The sequence below is a fragment of the Micropterus dolomieu genome, linkage group LG05 (genome assembly GCF_021292245.1).
Source record: "Micropterus dolomieu isolate WLL.071019.BEF.003 ecotype Adirondacks linkage group LG05, ASM2129224v1, whole genome shotgun sequence".
Classification (NCBI taxonomy): Eukaryota; Metazoa; Chordata; class Actinopteri; order Centrarchiformes; family Centrarchidae; genus Micropterus; species Micropterus dolomieu.
In genome coordinates this window covers 18538289-18561735 of record NC_060154.1, presented here as the reverse complement: position 1 = coordinate 18561735, position 23447 = coordinate 18538289, and the positions used below count along the sequence as shown (strand labels likewise).

Below are 23447 nucleotides of genomic sequence, written 5' to 3'. Positions count from 1 at the left end.
ATTCCTCTTGTGTTACCATCCCTCTCAGCAAGAAAACATCATTTGCATAAAAAGACAAACTTGATTATTAACTCAGGAATGATTATGAGAAGTGATTATCCAGTCGCATGCCATTAAACCATTACAGAAGAGGACAGAGCAATGGGATGATGTAACTAAAAGAACATCTCCTCATGTCTTGACACAGATCTGGTGTTTTGGTCTACCGTTATTTTGGGTGTCTTCAGTTGAGCAGAAGCTTCAGCTTCAGGTCACGTGCCTCATTTACGTCAGGATTTATTTGTTAAGTTTCTTTCCATTGAACTTAGCCACACCTTGTCTTTAGTGATACACTAACTTTTCCACCTCAAGCAAGCATAAAAGCCTTATATGATATGTAGGTGTTTAGGTGTGACTGGAATTGCACTTGACTTCAGATGTTCTTTGCAGTGCAGTTTTTGCTCTAAAAGATTTTGTCCCTCTTTACTTACACTGCTTTAGGAACAGATCTCTTCATGGCCATGACAAACAAATCTTCCAATATATATATGGGCATGTCAATTTTATTTAAAATGTGAAGCTATCCTTTAATGCCAACTGAGGGGAGCACACAAAATCACGTATACCATAAAACTTCAATCAAAAGCCTAGTCCCAATTAGACGCCTGTCCCTTTTACTGGCCTGGTGCGGCTACACGTTTTGACAAATCAACACAGGTCTCAATTAGACTCCTGGTCTGGTTTTTATAGAATTATTTCTTTGGATGTATAAAACCTCTTAAAGCCCACTGGGTCGTCTGCTTGAGCTAGTTTTAAGCTGCTTAGATCTTGCGTACAAATAAATGTTTAAACTTTTGTCAGTATGGACAGGCTACACATCATTAGATCAGATAGATTCTTCACAATCCAATCGTTGACTTCATTTTATGGAAACAATTCAAACTTACTGTCTCAAAAAGGCATATTTTTATACACGTAATATTCATATTGGTTTAAATAAACAATTTGATCGTAGCCTATTTCCCATCTTTGCTGAGCAAGAGTTTTGTTCAAAAGGAATTAAAGGCTTGTCCCTTATAGACGCCTGTCCCAAATACAGGCAAGGTGAGTTCAGGGATTGAAGCAAATAAAAGCCAGGGCTATTAATTGGAATTTTACAGTATGCACATGTACACATGTGCACTCACACACACATACAAACAAATGCACGCACCTGAACTGAAGAGGGGCCAAACTTTATTCCTTACAAGTAACTTTTGACAAGTTCCCCTCCACATCCTGGAGTTGTGTTCAGACGTGCTAGAAGGGAGTGCTGGAGAGCAGTCATGTAGAAAGAGAATGCTGTTACTGGAGTTATTAACAGGCTCCTGTGTTTCCCTCCTCTCAGCTGAGCTATTCAGAGCATAGCATCCTCATCTGCCACAAACACATGCCGACAGACAGACGCAGCAGACGGACACACCGTGCAGTTCCTCTATGCGCTGCGCAGTAATATGTTTTTTGCCCATTTACAACAAATTAAGTTTCCCTCAAAGTGAATTTCAAGCATGGCTGCCTTTGGAGGCCGAGCAACTCTCTTTTCATTAATTTTCATTCTTTTCCCCCAAACAAATGATCTACTGTACAGCCCACTCTGCGTTACTCTCCTCTCTCTGTCTTTTTCTTTCTCTTGTTGTCTCCCCTCTTTGCCTTCTTTTTCCTGCTTGCTGGTAAATTTGGGCTGGGCAATGGAAAGCAATTACACTGTCAGAAAGGTGTATTCTGATTTATTAAAAGCCTTGAATGCTATCTGTTTTGTTCCCTCTTTGTATCCCCCTGGGGAACTGAGACCTGACACCCAAATGAGACGGAGTGAGTTCTCCCTGCTCAGTGCTCCATCCTGAGCTTCATTTATGAAGCTGGCAGAGTAAATATCCATTGGCAGAGGAGGGCAGATAGACGGCTGTAACGCAGCTGCGAGGATGGGGATAGATTTTCCTCTAAAGCCCAAGAGGTGGGAGACACAAAAAGACAAAGAGCGGCAGAAAGAGATGCGTCTGCTGACTGCCGCACAGGCTCAGTTTGAAATGACATTCTTCTTCCTCTTTAATTTCATATGCCAGGTCCTCAACTATCCAGCATTCACAGAACTCCTGTTCACAGCACTGTGGGCCCATAGACATCAGCCTTTTCTGAGAACTTTTCATTAGCTTAAAGGTGGGGTGTGCGATTCTGGAGAAATCTAATACCATGACAAATACCATGATATAACAACACAGCGGGTAATGTAACTACCGTTAGCTAGGTTGTGGGGTAGCAAACTGTCACTACAGTTGCTGCTGCAAAGCTAACATGCAGAGAGGACAGGCCAGTCCCAGAGCCAGCAAACCAGCTCCAGACAGCAATACTCACAACTCTCCTGCTTCTATAGCTAACAACGCAACAGCATATCTTAGCTAAACTAGAAAGTAAGTTCTGTGAGCAAGTCATTTAACATGACCCACATGACACACAAATCATGGCTGGAATAGTGTTATGTGGCTCAGTCTAAGCCACTTTGTTTGTTTCCCATTTACAGAGCCCAAGCTGTGTACAAACACCATAATTTTTTCAGCCAGAGAACCTTGACAAGATAGCCGCTGAATTTGACAAAAAGACGTGTCTTGGATTATAATCATATACCCCACCTTTAATTCCTATTTACTGAAACAAAGAAGAGATGAGAGAACGAGAGAGACAACGGGGGAGAGAAAAGAGACAAAGCACTAAGCCATTAAGGTGTGAATAAGTTCCAATTTCCAAAATAAATATTATCTCTGCCTGAGTAACCCAAAATCTGTGTGCTTTTGTGCCAACATTATAATAAGGATCAACAAGGGGTCAGCGCTGCATGAACATCACACCCTCATTTTCAGAGAGCTTCACCTGTGATACTTTAATCTATTTATCTCCCATATTTTGTCCAAACACAGTTGACCTGTGCTGTGTAAAACTGTAGTTGAACATGCCACCGGCACAGACACCCGATCTGCACTCCCTCCCTTCCACAGTAGTATGCGCATTAACAACCATGCCTAATTCACTCCCCACCACCTCCCAATGCTCTCACCTCTCCCTCATTACCACATTCTTGATCGCCAGAGAGATGGGAGAGATGTACGGGTGTAGATGCGTAATAAAGCATCTACTATCCTGGGGGAACAATTCGTTGGAGATAAGAGGCCATACAGCACTATAACGTAAAGACATAGATCATAAACCAGCTTATCTTCTGCTCCCTCTGGACTAGCCTTCTAAGGCCTTGATCAGACAGACTGTGGTTTTTGCAGTTTTGCAGAGGCGTCCTTTTTACAGCTGTCCGGAGCGCCCGGAGCGCCTTGTGTTTTTTTTCCAGAGTGCTCTGACTGCCTTGAGTTGAAAAAACTCAAAAGCACCTGACGTCATTTGCATTTTTTCCCCATTGTCATTTCAATTCAATTCAGCTTTATTGTCATGAATGTAAAACAACAATATTGCCAAAGCTTCAAATAAATTACAAAAGAACAATTAATTCCAAACATTTAATTAAATAAGCAAATATAACAGTAAAAGTGTGTGTTTGTGTGTTAAAAAATATAAAAATATATAAAATGTAAAAAAGTAACAATAAATATAAAAAAAGAGTAAAACAGTAAGAGTGTGTGTGTGTGTATTAATAGACAAAAAAACAAAACAACAACAACTAAGAAATTAGTATCAAATGTGAAATTTAAAATAAATAAATAAATAAAGGAACAATTAGTAAAATAACAATGAAAATAATAATTTGAAATTTTATAGAACAATTATATTTAATACTTTCCACTAGTTCGTGGCATGAGGAGATATATGGTATCATTGTCCAATCAAATCCGGTTAGGCTAAGGACAGGTGATCCGCTGGTTACGTAGCAACAATATAAAAAACAAGCTGCTCTTCTTTTTAAATTGTAGGCTTCAACCAGTGTGATGCTCTGTCTGATCGTGGTCTTTGACTACTATCTTGGGACAAAGGACAGTCACGGCTTAACCTTTGTCTCAGATTCCTGTGCTAGACAACACATACTGCCATGTCGGTGACAAGCATCTGATATGATAAGGGTCACTCACTAATGAAGCGAAATACAAAGCAGCTTAAAAACAAGATCTGTTGCCAAGAACCTGCAATGATACAATGATGACCTTTCCATCTTTCAGGAATTTCTGATGCTGGGGTGTTGTAGGCAGTGATTGACATATTATAAGACAATAAGTCAAGGAGTCTAGCTCTTTCATCCAGATACCTGCTGCCAAGGAAAATAGAAAACTTCCTGAGGCCAACAGAGAACAATTATGACAAAAGCAAAAATAGGGAATGGCAAAGAGGTATTGCAAGGAGCCATAAACCCACAACAATCAGGCGACAAACACAAAGAAAAATTTCATCAGAACTTAGTTGAGGGAGTAAAATATATGGAGTGAAAATTTAATTTCCACCCACTGTTATAGCTATATTCCTTAAGTTGCCTTGTCTTTTCTTTTGCATTTTCCTTTTTAAAATAGTTTTTTTTCCTGTTTGATGTTTAGGCCACAGCTAATGCATTCATGAACAGTCTGCCACTGAAGGATAAAAAACTCTGTTATCTTGAGCTGTTTACCTCTCAGCTTGGGGAAAAGTTTACTTTCTTGAGTGGCGCCAGCTTGCTTGACTGGTGAAGTGTTCGTGTCTGTCTTGAATATATGCTAACAAAGCTACAAAACTATCTATGTTTGAGGGAATATATAGCTAACGTTTCTAGGCCCATCTGTCTCATTTGTATGTGGCACTGTAGTGAAAAATATTGACACTGATGAGAATATGCAATTTTTTGCTTCCATATAAACTGTGTAATTTAATCTGTTTACGTCTTACCAGCAAATAAACCAACCCAGTCTGAGTCACTGAAATTCAAAGTGGATGTTCACATCTCTCATGTGGTTTCACTTTGCAGTATCACCTCATCCACATGATAAAATACTGATTGGCTATGCAGGTGTTGGCCTTTGAATGAGGCAGTCAGTAGTTGGAGGGCTCTCTACATTACAAACCAATCACACAGCCATTCACAGAACAGCTACAGTGTAAAAAACTCAGCCCTCAGAGTCCGCTTTCAGAAAAAAGATGACGTTAATTAGTTACTGTAATTAAAACTTGCACTTTGTCACAATGGATGCTGTTACATTACTTGATGACAGTGTATGATGAGAAAAACCCTTGCTAAGAAGATACGAATGGTCTCAATCACTCAGTTCCATGCAAAAATGAAAATCCAACGTGAGAGAATTGTGTTGTTCCTAATTTGTTAGACAGCTTAATTATTATTTATTGTGTATTTATATTATTCCTTTTAAGTTACAGCATGACTTTATGGGGTTTTGATGCAAAGTCAAAACTGAGGAACAGCAAAATGTAATGCAAAACTGTAATTGGCATTTTCCTCTTGGGATGTCTGTCTGGCACAATGACTTGCAACATAAAAGTCTTCTAATATCTTATTAAAAAAAAATCTTATTGCATTATAAAAAAGTACAAATTTCTAGCCTAAATTGACTCCTGATTAAGTACCTGTACCTGAAGAGCTCAAAAAGTTGTACTTTAATGTAATAAAATACACATTTTAAAGGGAGCTTTTTACAATGTTGCAAGCAGAAATCATAAGAATCTCTCATTAACATGAGAGAAGAAATATGGCCAGTTTCCTATGTTTTCTCTTTCGCCATCAGTTTGCCTAGCCCGGCTCCTCCAGTGTGGCTGCTGACCTTCTCCTCTCTCCACGGCTGGAGTGGCTATTGATTGGATCTTGGCACACAGTGTACAAACACAGAGATAAGGAGAGAGAGAGAGGCAGCCAGGCAGCTATAGAGCTGCAGTGCCCACTCCACTCCAATCCCCTCCTCTTGCTCCAGACTTGGGGGTGGGGGGGGGGGTAAAAAAAAAACTGTTTCTTTCTCCTGTTCTTCGCGACTCTACTCCCACTGAGCAGACACCCAGACATGGTACCTGAACACTGATAGCAGACAGGATTAGGTCTAAAATTCAATCACAACAGTCTAAGTAATGTTAAGTCACTGCAGCTGACAGTGACCGCTGCCTCTCTTCAACACAGTACAAGTGATCTATCATAATCTTGATTTGATTTGTGAGATTTCAAAAGAGAAAAAAAAGTGAGTGTATGTGACATTGCTGCACTGTGATTCTGAGATCAATAGTTTTACTTGATGTGGGTATGTGAACAGAATCACAGTATAATAGCGAGCAAGGATTCAGGCCTATTATGTTGCATGCAGGCAAGGACAACCTTAAGGCTGGTCAGTGGCCTGTCCTCTCTCCCACCCTGAGTTCTCTCATTTACAATTTCTTTCCATCTGGTCTACAGGCAGAGGCTGTGCTGTGTCAAAGGTCACTAATAGTGCCCTGCTCTCCCCAGCGGGGCCACCGAAAGGAAAACTCAAACTGCTGCCTCCGCTAGTCTTGGGCAGACACTGCCTACTGGTGAGATAAAAGAAAAAAAGCTTTGTCAACAGGCAAGGTGGGCAAATAAGGCGCTTTCAGTTCCAGATGGCCGGGGGACATTTGAAGACCGTACAGAAATGAGGAAATAGTTTGAAATAAGGAAGCAGTAGGCATCTTTTCAAAGAGGCTTGTAAGTATTGTAGCAGGTCAAACGCATGTTGTCTCTTTCTCTGTGTCTCTGTGGACATGGATGCCTCAGGGGGAGAAAGAGAGAGAGGTTTATTCAGATACTGTCAGGATGGTCTACAAAAGGAAATGTTCAGAGAGACAGGGACCAGAGGAACAGGCGCAGGGCCATGAACCCAGCAGAGCAGGGACAGGAAGAATCCAAACCCCTCTCCTCTGGGGAATAAGAGAAATTCTTCTGGTATTTATCTTTGTGTGTGATGATGTGATGAGATTTAAGGACCTGTGAGTGTCAGGTATTGTATGAGTGTTGTAATCACCACAAGCTAATAACCAAATAATTAATTCACACATACAAACATACTTGATACAAATTACATACTTACATAAACCTACATGCATACACATAAAAAACACACATGACAACAAATTACCCAAATTAAATAATAGGGGTGACGAGATCTCCCAATATAAAAACATGACAATATTTCTCATCAGGGGAAAAGCTGTCTTGCAAGAGTCACGCAATTGACACTTTTCACACACTGTCAAGCCACATATCAATTTTCTCACGCAGTGAAAAAGAAATGTATAATTGATAACGTCGTCTCGCTGTGCGAATCATCTCCACCCAGCTGATGCAACGTGATTGTAATGAAGTGAACCTGCTCTCGCATTGTGAGTCGCAGATTGCGTCGCAGTTTGTGACCGAGCGGTAACGTAACTGGTAGAGTTTCGCAATATAAACATCTAAAAACCGAGGCGCAAATTTGCTCTGTTTAGGACTGTGAGCTGCACCTTATCGATGGTGCTGAGGTTAATATGTGTGTGGATTTGTGGTGAGATGTGTTTTCAGTTAGTTTTGGTTTCCACCTCCTTGTCCAAACAGGTTTCTGTGCCTGTGTTATGACCCTGGGATCATATTTTGTATGTATTTATCTCTCACCCTGCAATGTCAGCTGTGTGTGTGTGTGAGTGTATGCAGGTAATGGAGAACAGGTGGGCACACTGGATTGGTCCTGCAGAGCTGATTGCTGCCTCCTGATTGGTCACCTGGATGACAGTAGCCATTTTAAGCCCCACTGACAGGAACCCCCCTCTCTCGCTCAGCCATTCCCAACCTGAGCCTGTGTACCGTGTGTTATGTCTTTGTTAGTCATGAGTAGAAAACTGTTGTGACCATACGAGACTTTGTAAGTGAACCTGTGTAGTGAACACATTGAATAGCTTAGCTTTGTAATTCTAATTGACAACCTTGTTTCATTGGCTTTATCCATTTTGTTTGTTATATACAGATTTTCTTTGTTGTAGCTGTGTTGTGTCGCTAGCAGTTTAGTAGGAGTGAGAAGCCTTTTTTGTTTGCACCATTTTTCTCCTGTTTTTGATAATATAAGCCTAGTTTAGAGCTGTGTCTTTTCTTTACTTTTGGCTTAGGAAAGTTTTAGGTTTCTTAGAGTGTTTTGGTTGTTGTTTTGGGCGCTGCTCATCTCCGAAGCAAATAAAAACTGCTAAATTGTATTTCCTGTGTTCTGGCATTGCTTGGGAATTGGAAGAGTGGGAAGCCACACATTTGTTACATCCAGGATACCCCTAGACCTTGGGACGTAACACATGTTAGATGGTCTGAAGGGGATACTACCATATCAGCAGAGCAATAACATAATGCACATCAGAGTATAGGGCAGGTAGACTTTCAAAAAATAATATGAGTTCTCAAAAAATGATGACGTAAATATTACGACAAAACAAAGATATGTGGGATGGATTTTGAATGTGCAGAACATCAGCAGAAAACTTGCTGAAACAGAGGAGCTATTCAAGTCCAGGAGTTTATAACTGACCTAAAATGAATTAATTTATCATTGAAGTGAATAGGAGCACATGCACATTTAAAGAGGTTACTTCCCTAAACAAAAGACAAAAAAGAGGAGGAAAGACTAAATCATGCCTGTGTGAGTGTTGACTCAGCAGGGATGATATTAAATGAGAAAAGTTGATCTACAGAAGAAACATATCTGAAAGCAACACACAATACCTGGGAGCCTTACGGCATTACATTCCGTTATATTTTTATAATTTGAATTGTCTTGTTTTTTGTTAGTAGCTGCATTCTGTACAGTTTAGAGGCTGTGAACAGTTTTCCGGAGCTATGCCAGTAAGGAGACCAATACTGTAAACTAAACGTTAGAGAAATGAGAGCATGTACAATGGATTCGGGGTTTCTGAAGCTCAGACATGAATTTGAAAATGAAACAATTCTGTTAGTATTCCTTAGATGATATAAACAAGATTGGACAATGTTGCTAATATGCATTTCAAAATTAAAGTCGGAATCAAACAACACACAGGGTTTTGACAGAAAGCTTAGTATTGTCGGAAAAAAGACGATAGTGTAAGTGAGGAATTTAATTGCAGATTGTCAGGTCCAATGATAAGAATCTCACTTTTATCAGAATTTATCAGTTGTCAATGTCTATGACTTTTGTCTATGACAGCCTTTTATGTTAGACAAACTAGTGGGGTTGTCAGGTATTACTAGGATGAATAGCTGTGTGTCCTCATCAGGATATCTAATCTACCAATAACCAGTCATGAGTCTTGTTTCTCTTTTTATGTGGGGAATGGTAGATCAGCAGTGAAAAACTTGGGGAGTTAGCATTCACTGTGATAGGCAGATATGAAAGTTAGTTTCCTGAACAGGTGAATTCCGCTCGTATTGTAAAGTCTCAATTGACAGTTTGAGTATGAGTGAAAGTGAAGTATTTGAAAACTAAGAGGCTGATCAGAAAATGATATTCAGATTCTCCTGGCTTGCCCTTTTCATTCATCCCAAAGCTGTTACATCTCTCTCCCTGTTTCTGTCGCTCTATGTTCCTCTCTCAATTAAAGTGACTTCTTACAATGCAGCTGAGTTACAACGAACCCAATCTGGTTAAATGTAATTTGCACATTAAATACAATTCACTCTGCTTTTGTGAATCTTGGTTTGAGTGAGATAATAAAAAAATGCCTGCCTTCTGAATCAGTAAACACTACCTCATTCATATTGATGAAGAGAGCTGGAGGTAAAAATTTAAAAGAGACGACCTTTTTTCTTATTTTCCTTTTTTTTTTTTTTTTTTACAGTATCTACCAGTGCAGGCTGGATAGGAGAGATTTTGTTCAGAGGAATATATTACATAAAACAAATTAGTCAGCAAGATAGAAGAATGCCAGTGCAAACGGTCCGGACTCTTATTTCCATCCTTATGAGATAACCGTACCCATTAGAAGGTTAAAACTATTGTGGTGTCCCTGCAAAGACTCTGCCTTGGAAACAGCAGCAATCCATCTTTAAACTTTGATGCAACTAGAAAGCTCTCCTCATCCCTTCTCATCCCTTCCCCTCTGACCTGTCTGTGTGTGTGTGTGTGTGTGTGTGTGTGTGTGTGTGTGTGTGTGTGTGTGTGTGTGTGTATGTGTGTGTTTGTGGAGTTGCATATGTGCATGAGATAGAAAGGGTAACAGCAAGAGAGGGAGCAGACAGAGCAAGAGATATGAGAGGGTGGGGCTGGGCTGTCTGCCACCCAGGCCCAGAGAACATAAAGAGAAAAATATGACCATAAAACCTCTCTATGACTATGAATACTAATACTGACTCTGTGAGGCAAACCAACCAGAGTCTGTCCTCTCTCTCTGTTCCCCTCTGTCTCGCTCTGACAAATGATGTGGCTTAAAAATAAAGCAAAAATAATGTGCTGCACACAGGCAGAATTGTAAAGCTTAGTATTTACACTATGTTATACACAAGACACTAAAAGTACAGACGGAGCAGGAAGATCAGATCATTTTTGTGGTTGGCTTTCTCACCAACTTTCAACGTTACTGAAAGTTACAATACTGAAGATTTCAGATTTTAGCTTCACTGTATGTGTATGCGTATTGGGAACAACTATATAGTAAAACTATATCGTAAATCTACACATACACACAGTTACAGTATTGCAAAAAAACAAACAAGTATCTTATTAACCATTCTGTGAAATATTGGATAACAGTAATAATAATACACAAAATAAATTCACAATGGTTTTGAATATATCAAACCCCATTTTATATGTATGGTCAGCACTGTTTTCATCAATAGCCATTCACTGTATTTTCAGTAATTACCTCTCTTTAAAGTAGTTTTCATTGTTGGTGGCAGAATCTGCCATTCCCAAGCAAAATTCAAATTACCTAGTTAAACACAGGGAAACACATGACACGAAGCATGAATGTGTTTGAGCGTTACTGTTAGTAATTGTATCTATTTGATAGAGGCCTCCCTGTTTAATGATCAATTTTGCAAACCGAACATTTCCTATCGCTGCTGCTTCACATTAGAAGTGTTCAAATGGCGAAATACTGGATGGCTTTTAATCCTCTCGGCACACGGTGTGGTTGGCTGTGTTGTAAATAGACACACCAGTTGCTCTACTTGTATTGTATTACTGACAACAGAATATTGGGGACCTGTAGTACAACACACCTGCTGTTACAACCGGTAAACACAGATCTCACCAAATCAATCGAAACTGAGATTTTAAGGATTATAACTTGTAAAAAAGAAGGTTAACAAGTGACTGAATTTGCACTGAAGCTGGTTTTGAAATATAACAACAATTAGAATCCGGAATACTTAATTTTATGTTATTATCATTCACAAACAATCTTTTTTTTTTTAATCGTACAGTCAGCTGTTTCATGCCATGGTTTTAAAATTTTCTTTATTTTATGGTCAGGTGCTCCTTACAAATACCTTTACTTTCATGGTACCCCCACCCCCCCACCTTGCAGCAAGCCTTTCCCTGACAAATGTTGGAGGACAGAGGAAAAAGTCGTAATCTCCCAAGCATTTCTAATGAGTTTTTCTCCTACAATTATTTGATAAGAGCAGACAAGACTGGAGGCAGCGTGTATGATACACTAGCTCCTACTGCCGAGGTGAGAGCTCCGCTGATTAAACACAGAGCCATTTACACACACACACACACACCCAGAGGCTTACAGTCCGTCATCTCAGAGTGCAACAATCCTAATAATAACATGAGAGGCTGAAGTTATGACCGGCAGGCACACCTAAGTTACCAATCTGGGTCTCCTTATTCTGAACACACACACACACACACACACACACACACACACACACACACACACACACACACACACACACACTACAAACCCTAATCTTCACCACCATTCGACTTTGGTCCAGCATAACCACTACCTCCCCACACTTTCTCCTCCACTTGCTTACAGCGCATTCCACCTTCCAACTCACCACACTGAGTCCCAGTTGCTCTCTCTGCAGGTAGGGCAGGTTCCTGCGCTCCAGGCTGGCCAGATAGTGCTGTAGTCTGGAGTAGGTGTAGGGGTAGCAGTAGGCAAACTGGTATACGTCGTCCTCTCGGTCAAAACAGAAGGCAAAGGACATTACATAGTTGCGCCGGTGGTCAGGGCAACGGTAGTAATACACATTTTTGGCTGGTAGCCTCTGCCTGCAACAGCAAAAGACAAACGCATTATAGAGAAATTAGAGAGGTCATTTACCAGACAGGTCTTTTAATTCAAGGACATGAGGTCTAGAAAGGGTTAAGACCGCATCGGGTTGAGATATGCGGAGATATGAGGAACAATGAGGGCACAGCAAATTTGCAAGAGAAAGAAAAAAGTGCAAAAAGTATATGACAGCAAGGAAACAGTGAATGAGTTCTACACAGAGAGTTGAGAAATCATAATGCAGAAGTTGCATCAACTTTGTCGTCTTCCAGAGATGTTGCGTTCAGCTGGAAAAGGAGTACAAGGACTAAAAGAAGTGAGGAGGTATAACCTGATGTCTGAGAGGTTTTAACTTGTGAAGGGTGAATGTTAAAACAAACAAACACACAAGATTTATGTTTTTTTGTTTGTTTAGTTTATATGCAAACAACAATATATGCTCAACAATTCGCTGATAAATTATCAAAAAATTCAACATTGAGGGCTCATTTTATTAAGGGTAGAGTAGATTTTAAGCAAACAACAATTACTGATGATTAATCACGGCACAGCGATCATGCATGCAAACTGACACCCAGTCACCCTAATTCCAGTTTTGTAGTGTGAGTGAAGAATGACAGAAACCCACTACCGATGTTCGTACATCATGGTTGACCAAAATGACTTACTGTATATGTCATTCATTGGCTCTCCTTGCTTGTCTCCTTAAAGGTTTTCCAGACATTCATACTCCAAACACAAGTGAACTCACCTTTTGACCTGTGCTTCTAATTTATCAGGCAAATGAATAATTTTATATTCCAGTTTGTGCCTGCCAGTATCAAATGTGGCCACCTGGTGTTTTCAGCATTGTATTTTAAAAGGCAGCAATTCCCCAGGGAACAAAAGAGATTTTAATTATGACGACTATGACAGCATTGTTCTATACGCTGTGTTTTGCATGATGTGTAATTTAGAATTGCAGTCCTGAGTGATAGGCAGAAAATGTGCACTTAATTCTAAAGTTGTAGTGTAAGTGTGTGAGCAATTTAGTAGAATGCTGTAGAATGAGGGACAGGTAAGCGTCTAATCTGTGTATCAGTGTGTCATATTTCTTGTGATGTTGAGCTTTGTGCAGTGTTTGTGATGTGCTGCATGCGTTGAGCCTTCTATGTCTTCTCCTTTGTGTGCCATGGTTGTGTACTTTGTACTTGCATGCTGAGCCCACGGTGAAATAAAGCTGACTGATACATGCACCTCATGAAGGATCGATGGGGTATGGGACAGTCCTGCTGCAGTCTACAAAACTTCTCTGCTTACTCGACATGTTTTCTTTTCACACTCTCATCCATGGGCGGACTGGCACAGTAATTCAGGCCGGGAATTTGACTTGCTGTTCACACAAACCACCAAACCGCTAATTTTTGTGGACTCACCCTATTTGTTGATGTAACAGGTATCAAACCAGGTATAGTCTTTGCCACTATGTTCTACTGACTTTTGGGACTGATCATTGAAGTTGCCTATGTGAACACTGAGTTTTCAAGGTACGCTATGGCAATGGGTGTACCCTCAAAAAAGAAATAGCCTAGGCTAGCTAGCTACATTAACAATAGGCAAATACAAATGTACAAGGCTAGACACAAAAATTAAGTCTAGGCTACACTTTTAAAGAATGGAGTGAGATATACAAAGTTTGCTCAATCATACTGTATGTCACACACACCCATGTTCACTGAACGTGAAAATAACCTAGAACAATGAAAGTAAATAGGTCTATAATGCAAAAAGAACTCCCACAGCCCAAAACCTATTGATTACAATGTTCAGTCACCCATGTCTATAAAGCAAACAGCAAAAAAATAAACACATCTATATTTCAATCATTTCCACTAGATAGCCTATAGGCTATTTAATGTTTTCTATAGGCCTAGTCATTAAAGAAAATACAGTTGCGGAGATTCAGTACAGCAGCCATTGCCATGGTTACAATGGCGTTTGTTCACATGAGGAGCACACCGAGACCCCGCGGATCCAAAACAGTACACAGGAGGAGGGTTGCTCGCTGTCTGAAAAGGCTTTATACACACAAACGCTAAAACATGTGGCCAGCTGCGTGGAAGCTCTTAACACCGGCAGAGAAACAGAGAGAGAGACGGGGGCGGTGCTTCATCACAGGGCCCACCTGCTACCAAGTAATTTATGCCAAGTTTACATGACCCCTGACCCACTCCGAAAGTCCACTGAGTCCATCCGCGTCGTGGCTACCAGAGCTGATCGCAGCCATTCTAGTCAATGCTTGTACTCACACCAGAAGCGCTGCAGTGTGTCCCGGAGTGTCTCTCCGCTCCGCTACAGAGAGAATACACAGCCGGTGTATTTCTGCGCGGCTTCCGTCAAGCAGCACAGAGCAGATGAACTGTGCAGGTCATAGTATTCATAGTAGAAGCACAAAAAGCAAGCACCAATCACCAAATCAACAAAATCTAAACATGTCAGCAAAATAAGGCAGGCAAAATGCTCTTATTCTGAAATGCTCCCTGTGGAATGACAGAACAAAAGCGGGCCACAGAGAGCTGTGAAGAAGGTAGTAGAAGCACAAAAGGACAAATTAAAAATAAGTCATATACGTGGGGCAGGCTGCACACTCTGCTGCTGAAATGCTGAGAGGCTTCCAGTGGAAGTTGATGCCAGGCTGAGGACGGAACAAAAGCGTGGTTCATACGTAGACTGTGTGAGTCCAGGATGATAGGCTACATAGTAGCCTACGTCCACGTGCACCCATGCAACCTCTGCTTATGGAGATCAATAACTTAGGTGTGGGCACACACCCTGTGATGGTTAAGGTTAGACTAACCGGCTTCAGGGGGCTGTCACTTAACATAGCTAGCTAGCTAGCTAGCAGTATCAAAGAAAACAAGGATCCTACAAATGCAGTTCCGGTCCTAGGATTGCGGTCCTGAAACTGCAGCCTACGGTACTGATGTCCTTTCTGTCCTGAATGAGGAAAGAGAGGACGACAAAGATAGGTGAGAGCACTAGCAGTTTGGCTGTCGGGAGAGTTGGGACATTTCCCAGTGGCCATAGGGCCGTTTTGGCCTGCCATTAATTATCAACTTGACTAGTGGCAGCGATAATATAGCATGCTTTTTTATAGCAAGGAGGAGAATAAGCGCATCTGCCGTGTCCGCATTCTCTCTTATATGCATGTCAACCAGTTAACCCTGTCTGTGCACAACTGTAGGGTTTGTGTCATTTTTTCGTGTTGCTTTACATTACCACCCCCAATCCACTAGACGGTGCTGTTGCAAAAGAACCACGGTCTTAGAACTGCGGTCCCAGGACTGGGGGGTATCCTGAAACTGCAGCTGTATAATACTGTGTTAAGCGCTCACCTCTGAGACATGGTCAGATGATGTTGCATTCATGCAAGTCACTGTATTTGTCTCCTTTCCTTTTTCCTGTCTTTCTCCAAATCCCTCTTGTCTTGTCCTGTCACTCAGCGACTCTGCCTTGACAGTTTACGACCAAGCATGGGGAACAACTGCGCTGCCATAGAAGTTCTGGCAGGCGCTCTGACAGAAGAGGATAAAAGGGGGGAGAAGATGAGGACAGTGAGTGACTTGTGTGTTTGGGATGTTGGGAGCAGGGAGAAAGGTGGAATAAGGAGATAAGAAGAAGATGAGAGAGCAGGTGATGGCAGATCTGCGCCTGATACGGAGATATACGGGAAGGGATGGTGGCTAGCAGCGTAGCGGCTGTGTGATGGCGGGGCTGGCTACTGAGCTAGCGTCTCTGGCAGCAGATCAGATGAAGATGCTATCAGGGCTGTGATAGGAACAGGACTTGATAATCAACAAACAGGGCAGACTGCTGTGCGCTAACTCTGTCGGAGTGAACTTCTCTCTCTGACTCACCTCCGAAGAGCGAGGACAGGAAGGAGACACATGAGAGTTTTATGTGTTTGCTCAGACACCTAATACATCAGGTCTGGTGACAGACTTGCATAGAAATGCCCAGTGAACACACTTGCATGCATTTCCAAACACTAGAAGATGTCCCTACAGGTACCTAGTAAAACAAAAAGCTAAATCACTTGGCCTCTCTCAGACAGAGGAGAAGAAGGGAGAGAAAAGAAGGGCTGATTATTCCTTCAGCGGAGGAGAAAGGAGAATGTATCTGCATGTGGCTATCTCAGCAGAATACTAATGCAGCCAGTGGCTAGCTATACCACACCCAGCCTTCCCACTGGAGCCACCTTACTAGCCTTGTCTTACAGCCTGTAAAGCTGGACAAAGAAGTAGAAGACAAAAAACAAGACAAATGGTTAATCTTGGAAAAATATTGCAAATGGTTTTCCCCCAATGGAACATGAATATTATTCCTAAAACCGCATGGGTTTGAAGAAGAGCATACTGTGAATAAAACTGGCCGGCAAGGACAAAATAAACCTCCATGTGACACACTCATCCCAAACCCACGCGCACACTGGTACATTACTGTGGTGCCAGCCCTCCAAGGTGCAGGTTAATTAAAATAAGATGACACCTCACCTCTTTACATATTTCCCTGTTTGACTCTGCCCATCCATGTAATCCCACTTCTCTCTGTTTCTCCTTCTTGTTCTCTCTACTGGGCAGCGTGTGACCTTGCCGGAGACTGGAAAAGTCCTGGCTATTGATTTTAATTACTGCTGCTTGTCCCATCACAGCACTATAGTTATAGGCCAGAGAAAATAGCTCTGTTACTTCTTATGGAAAGAGACCGCCTGGAAGGCCTGAACTACAAGCTAAGGCTGTACCTGCTTTAGGCACCACAGTCACGCACACAAATATAAAAAAATAAAAATATGCACACAATCCTCAGCACATGCACACTAATGCACACAGTCGCTTTGGGTTTTTTTTCTAAGCGGTGGCTGCTCCTGCTTGGCAGCTGGCAATTTGTTTTATCTAAATGGTACCTCCCTGTGCCTCTCCCCTGCCCATCTCTTGACGTGGTACAGTGCCGTCCTTCCCAAACAGAATTATCACGGCATTGGATAAGGGGGGGAAAAAAATAGAGAAGCTTCCCCCAGACGATAACGCACTCACACATGGTTTTACAATTCAGTGATTACAGAGACACAGAAACACACACACAAACAGGAATATGCAAAGAGTCATAAACTGACACGAAGCAGCAAACTCAAACCGTATGTGAGCTACATCAAGGTCATTCCTTTGACAGCGAGCTGTGGGACAAGTTAACTGCCAGAGCGTCTCATCACAGCCTTACAGAATAAAGAGAAAGACGCAGAGCAAAGAGAAAAAGAGAGGATGAAGTACTAGACAAAGGCTGACAAATAGAGAAGGAGACAAGTAAAGAGACAAAGTCAGCGAGAAAGGGACAAAAAATAGAGAAGGGGAAAATAAAAAAAAGAGGATTTCATAGAGCTAGCAGGCAGCCTTTAGCGAGGTGTCACTTTGCCTGCCTGGACTTTTCTGAACCCTTGGTGGCTACAAACTCCCGCTCTGATTTTGATGACACCGGCGTCTCTCTGAAGTTTCTAGATGAAGGCTTAAAAATTGGTAGCTTTCATACAGGCGACATCTTGTCTATATTTTCAAATCAATCAAGCGTAGAGGACACGCCAATCACTGCCGCTCTGAGCTCTCTCACAGACAAAGGCAAATGCACATAGGACAAGACACAGGAGGCCTGGACGCGCACACATCCACTCATCCACTCTCTTGTATTTTCTGTCTCACTGTTGTCTCTTTCAGCTTGTCAAACGTTCATCCTGTCAACTGTTAGGACGGTTAAATGTCTTCCAATATGCCCGTACAGCTGTCATGCTCTGCACATTCCCACCAGCTCATTTAAGGCAAATAGTTAGCCCGTTTGGTAAATATTTCATATTGAATGCCGTTTTTCTTTCCTCCCTCTGTGTTACTATGCCAATAATTGAAGAGGCAATATTTCTTGGCACTCTAAAGTGATGCCAGATGTTAGATAGGCTCATTGTTTTTAAAACACAGCCCCATGTTCTTGTTTTGCATACTAAGTCAAGCAGAAAACAGCCCCGAATCATCTGAGGAGTGTCAAACGTGTGGCTATGTATATTCATGTGTGCGGGGAAGAGAGCACGCGTGCATGTGTGCACTTGTGTGTAAACATGGTGGGATATATATTCTTGAGGCATCCATCTATGCAAATTTTGCGTTGCAACAAAGCTTTCAGGAGACACTGTTACTAGGCAACCTGTGCTTGCTTTGTGACTTGGTTGGCCTGCTGTATATTGGACAGTATATTTATTAGGCTTTACGAGAATGTGTCCTTCGATTGGGACTAAATTACACGACCAGTGAAGAAGGGGCATCAAATGTGCAGGAGGAAGTCATGGATTCTGATTTGGCCTCTCAAGTGTGGCAGTTCTGAGATGAAACCCAGTAACATTCATTTTCACCATTAACAGAGGATAATCATAAGTTCCTGCAGCAGTGTGTCTGCAGGACACGAGAAGATGCACATTACGACCAGGTCTGATGATGTGAAATAGCTGGGATTAACACTACTGGTAGGGTCTTCTGGCTGGCAGCAGTAAGGTTTTGCAGGAAGCAATAACCCTTGTGAATTATGGACTTTCCTGTAACGAGAGAGCTGGGAGTCGCAAACATGTGGAGACAACAGACCTTTAGCAGCCTTCTCAGGTCAGAAACAGCCCTCTGATGAGGCTGAAACATGGCAGAATAAGACTCTCACCTGATGGATGCATCAAAACACCTGATGGCTGCATCAAAACACCCAGGAGGTGTACTCTCATCAGGTGGTCTTTTACAACACTTCCTGTTAAAGGCATTGTAAAAAGCTGTTACATCTCAGGTCTTCATTGTTTCCCTCTGATATGATATTCATATAGATATATTGATTACTGGTCAGTTTAATTAGTCCATTTCTTTGCTCCTCTAATCCCAGGTTTGGCAGCTTTTAGACCTAAATGAAAAATCCATCTCTTCCAGTAATTCATCTCTTTTGATGTTACCCTCTCCTCATATCGTCATTTACTTCTGAGTCAAATCTCAGTCTAGTTGAAAAAAAAAAACAACCTTCTACCTCGTGCTTGTGATTTTATTTTTTAAACTTTATCTTTGACTCTGACCCACACACTCACTATTCTTTGTCATGTTGTTGAATATAGAAATGGAAACACACTCTACTGTTTCACCGACCACAGTCACCAGGATAAGAGCAGATACCAAATTCTTGTCATGTAAATTTCTGCAATGTAAATATGAGTGTGTGTGCTCTAGCCATCGCCTCTCTCTCAAACTAATCTGTTCCACTCAAAATCTGATAGAAATGTGAGGGATGTACAGCACTCATACATTCACATGGGATTTTATCACTCCTGAGATGGCACACACAGAGATGAAAATACTGGAGGATTCACAGTAGCAGCTCAAACTCATGTCCCCCGAGAGGGTGACTATATAAATACATATTTTTTTCTTTTTCATCATTAGGTGTCCAACGCAGTTTTCATTTGATATCTTAAGACGTCTCCCTGATTACTCCCAGAGAATGTGATTTAAGAAGCTCCTTGGGGTGTTTTAATCACTAATAACTGCACAATATGTTCAGCTAATTTAGTGTTTCTTAGATAAATCAGACAAATAAACTGAAATTAAAATTAAATATCCAGGTGGTTGTCAAGGGGAAATACATAACTTTACCACAGAGCATTGCCTGCATGGACCAGTAGAGGGCCACACCTTTGAGTGAGAGGTGACCTGTAGGTGAGGTAAAAGTAGAAAACTTGACGAGAGAGAGAGAGAGAGAGAGAGAGAGAGAGAGAGAGAGATAGCAAGACTCCCAACTCCAGTGCACGACAACTACTTGTTCGGTGAGATGTGTTTTCTTTTCACTAAGCACACTATAATGATATACACTGACTATTAAACGCTCTATGATCTATAACTTCATAACTAGATGGACAAAAGGTATTATTTCATTTTAGAGATGGTTTCAAAATGAAGACCAAGACAAACTGGCAGTTTAAAGTCATCTCTCAGTTACTCTGTTTCAATGGACTGTACTGTAGGCTTTTCCGAATCAATGCACAATTACAGCCAAACAAAAAGTAAGTCATGCCCCACGTATATATCCCAGAGGGTATCGGCTAGATTGAGCATGCGGGGCCTGCTAGCTAGCTCCCCTGCGTCTTGTGGGGCAGCAGGGCAATTAGCAAAAAGCAGATGATCACTGTGCCCTCGCCACTATGGCGCCGCTGGTCCCCTATGGGGCAACAGGGCAGGTGCACATTCGTCTGCAATAATGGGGGGTACAGAGAAAATACACAAAAATCAAACACACACACACACACATCTAATAAAATGATGATGTCAGCGTTAAGCCCCTGGTGAGTGGCGGTGGTGTGCATGCTAGTGGGAGTGGGAGGTGTGTGCGTGCGTGTGTGTGTGCGTGTGTGTGTGTTAGTTTGAAAGAGGAGAGCAAAGCGACTGTCCGTCTATAATTGTGTGATGCTGCATTTCCCAGACTGCAACATTATACTCCCATCACATTATCTGTGTGTGTGTGTGTGTACACAAGTGTGTGTGTGTGTGTGTGTCTGAGTGTGGACCAAATAGACAGACTGGCGCCAGACTAAGTCATAATAATAATGTTCCAAGAGACCAGACACATGCACAGACAAAGACAACAGATATACATACACACACACACAGAGACACACACACACTACAATCAAGGTATATGATGTGCATATGTTTGGCACAGTACCAATGACCATGTAATCATACAGTAGATGTAACTCTATTTGTCCAGTCCATTAGTCCATTAGTGATGTTCTCTATAACATACCACAGGGGAAGACCAGAGCATGACCAAGCCCACTGACTCTTCTATCTTTTTCATTGTCTTTGTTTTTACTTTCTTTCTTTCATTTTCTTTCTCTGTATTTGCTTTCTTTCGCTTATTTTTTCTTTCCGTGTAAAATTTATTTGTTGAATGATCAGATTCAATGTGTATTTCAATTTTTGTTTTTGTTTAAATCTGAAGAAAGAAGACACTGACTCGCCCTCTGAGTCAAGCCAGTAACAGTGGGACAAGTGATCTAAGATCAAGCATCAGCATCACTGCCACTATATTCCCTGTATGTGTGTGTGTGTGTATGGAATAAGGTCACACAGAGTGATGAGATCATTCTCTCTGGAAATGTACTCAGTGGAAAGCAATACAACACATATGACACATTCTGAAATCACTTTTTTATTAAATTCCACATAGAGATGAGCTCACCTCCTGTAGCCCATTACACTGATCTGAATGAATTGCTGGTGTGGGAAAATAAGCAACAGCTTGAATAATGCAATGACAAGTAAAATAAATAATAAATCCTCCTTGAGTCACAATCAGTGTTGCTGATTTTGCAATAATGGCTCATTTTTTTAATTTGGGCTTGTTAAAAAAAATGCAATCATTTCACCTATCACCAGGGTCCTGTCATGTTATTATGATACAGTATATTTTTAAACCGAACTAGGTTCATTTCAAAATTGTTATAGTATTTTGAATATCTTACTGACAATATTAAAAAATAGCGTGTAGCGGCTGAACAGAAATCATGTGAATACATGTACTGAGCAAATAAATCCATCCATCCATCGTCAACCGCTTATCCTGCATACAGGGTCGCGGGGGGGCTGGAGCCAATCCCAGCTGACATCGGGTGTAAGGCAGGGTACACCCTGGACAGGTCGCCAGTCCATCGCAGGGCCACACGAACAACCACTCACACTCACACCTAAGGACAATTTAGGGTAACCAATCAACCTAGCCTGCATGTCTTTGGATGGCAGGAGGAAGCCGGAGCACCCGGAGAGAACCCACGCTGAAAGGCCGGGGCAACCAGGGTTTGAACCCACAACCTTCTTGCTGTGAGGCGACAGTGCTAACCACCGCACCACCGTGCCACTCTGAGCAAATAAAATGTTTATCAATTTAAATTATTCTTAATGTGGTAATAATTTCTTAATTTATCATTTCTAAAGTTATGTACTTGCAGACACACAGCCTAGTGCAGGGGTCGGCAAGTAAGTCTGGCATCTGGCATTTTTTGTCAAGTCAAGTTATCATTTATAATCCATCATTTATTATGTGCCTGTTTAACCCAGTCAGTAGTGCACAGCACTCACATTCAAAGGGTTGTGTGTGTTGTACTTACTGCTAGTATAATTTTTCTCCCTTTTCAACAAATTGATTATGAAGAGATTGTTTTACATGTCCTCAGTAAAGCATGTGCAGGAGTGTGTTCCTATCGGCGATTGGTCCACATCAACCTATGGACGCTTATTTTCATTTCCTCAGTATCTCCAGGCAGGTTTTCTGATGGCCTTTTCAGAGGTGTGTCAAGCAAGTCAGAGACACTTGAATTTCCTTCAGAACTTTTGAAATTAAAAGTTCTCAATTAAATACAAAATAAAGTACAGCTGCAAAGATGTTCTTGCGCTTTTATTTTGAAGCCACAATCACTCAAGAGGAAGTGATTATGTGAGTAACTTTTGCTGTCATGACTGAGATCTGTTTCAGCACCAGCCACTATAATGTTTTGGGGGTTAGATATTATTGCTGGCGGGCCAGCTTTGGACCGCGGGCCGCCTATTGCCAACTGCTGGCCTAGTGGTTAAGACACATACAGTACCAGGTAACAGCAACATCCCCAGCTGTACCCCCCTTTCTCTCCCTGTGTTTCCTGTCTGTTTCTCTACTGTCAATAAAAATTTGCATCACACTGTGAATAAACCTTTTAAAAACCAACTCCTAGTGTGCAACTACTACTGGTGATATTACAGTACTACTAATAAAGTACACTGTATGGGTACATGTATGAGGATTCTTCTTACATCTTGGATTCACTGTATTGTAGCAGCAAAGTTACTAACTTACACCGAAGATATTGAATCCTACACAAGACGAACTTTGATGTTTCTAGTGTAGAGCTAGAAATTATTTTCTTCAGTGTTTTATCCATCTAATCTATGATTATGTTATCAAGTCATAATCTCTTAGTTGTCAGATATAACGTCAGAAATTATAACAAATGTCAATTAAAGTTTTAAATTGTAAACAGCTAATGTATCTTACTTCCTGAATGAGTGTGAAGAATCAACGTTGTCAAAATTACTGCCTGATTGATACATTTTCGGTAGATGGACTTTGAGGCCACGTCACAGCTGCTTGTACTGTAGCGTGATCAGCACGCAAACCCCATGTTGTGTCTTTCACAAGATCAGTAGAATTGTACTCATCCAAAA

General features: G+C 41.4%; 1 protein-coding gene across 2 annotated transcripts in view; it reads right to left on the bottom strand.

The window, feature by feature from the left end:
* agbl4 (AGBL carboxypeptidase 4) overlaps nucleotides 1-23447 on the bottom strand; it is a 317541-nt gene that overhangs the window by 141871 nt on the left and 152223 nt on the right. For both annotated transcript variants that reach the window (XM_046048777.1, XM_046048778.1), the window contains exon 5: nucleotides 11936-12152. In XM_046048777.1, coding sequence (XP_045904733.1) covers nucleotides 11936-12152 — 217 coding nt within the window. The remainder of the gene's footprint in view (nucleotides 1-11935; nucleotides 12153-23447) is intronic.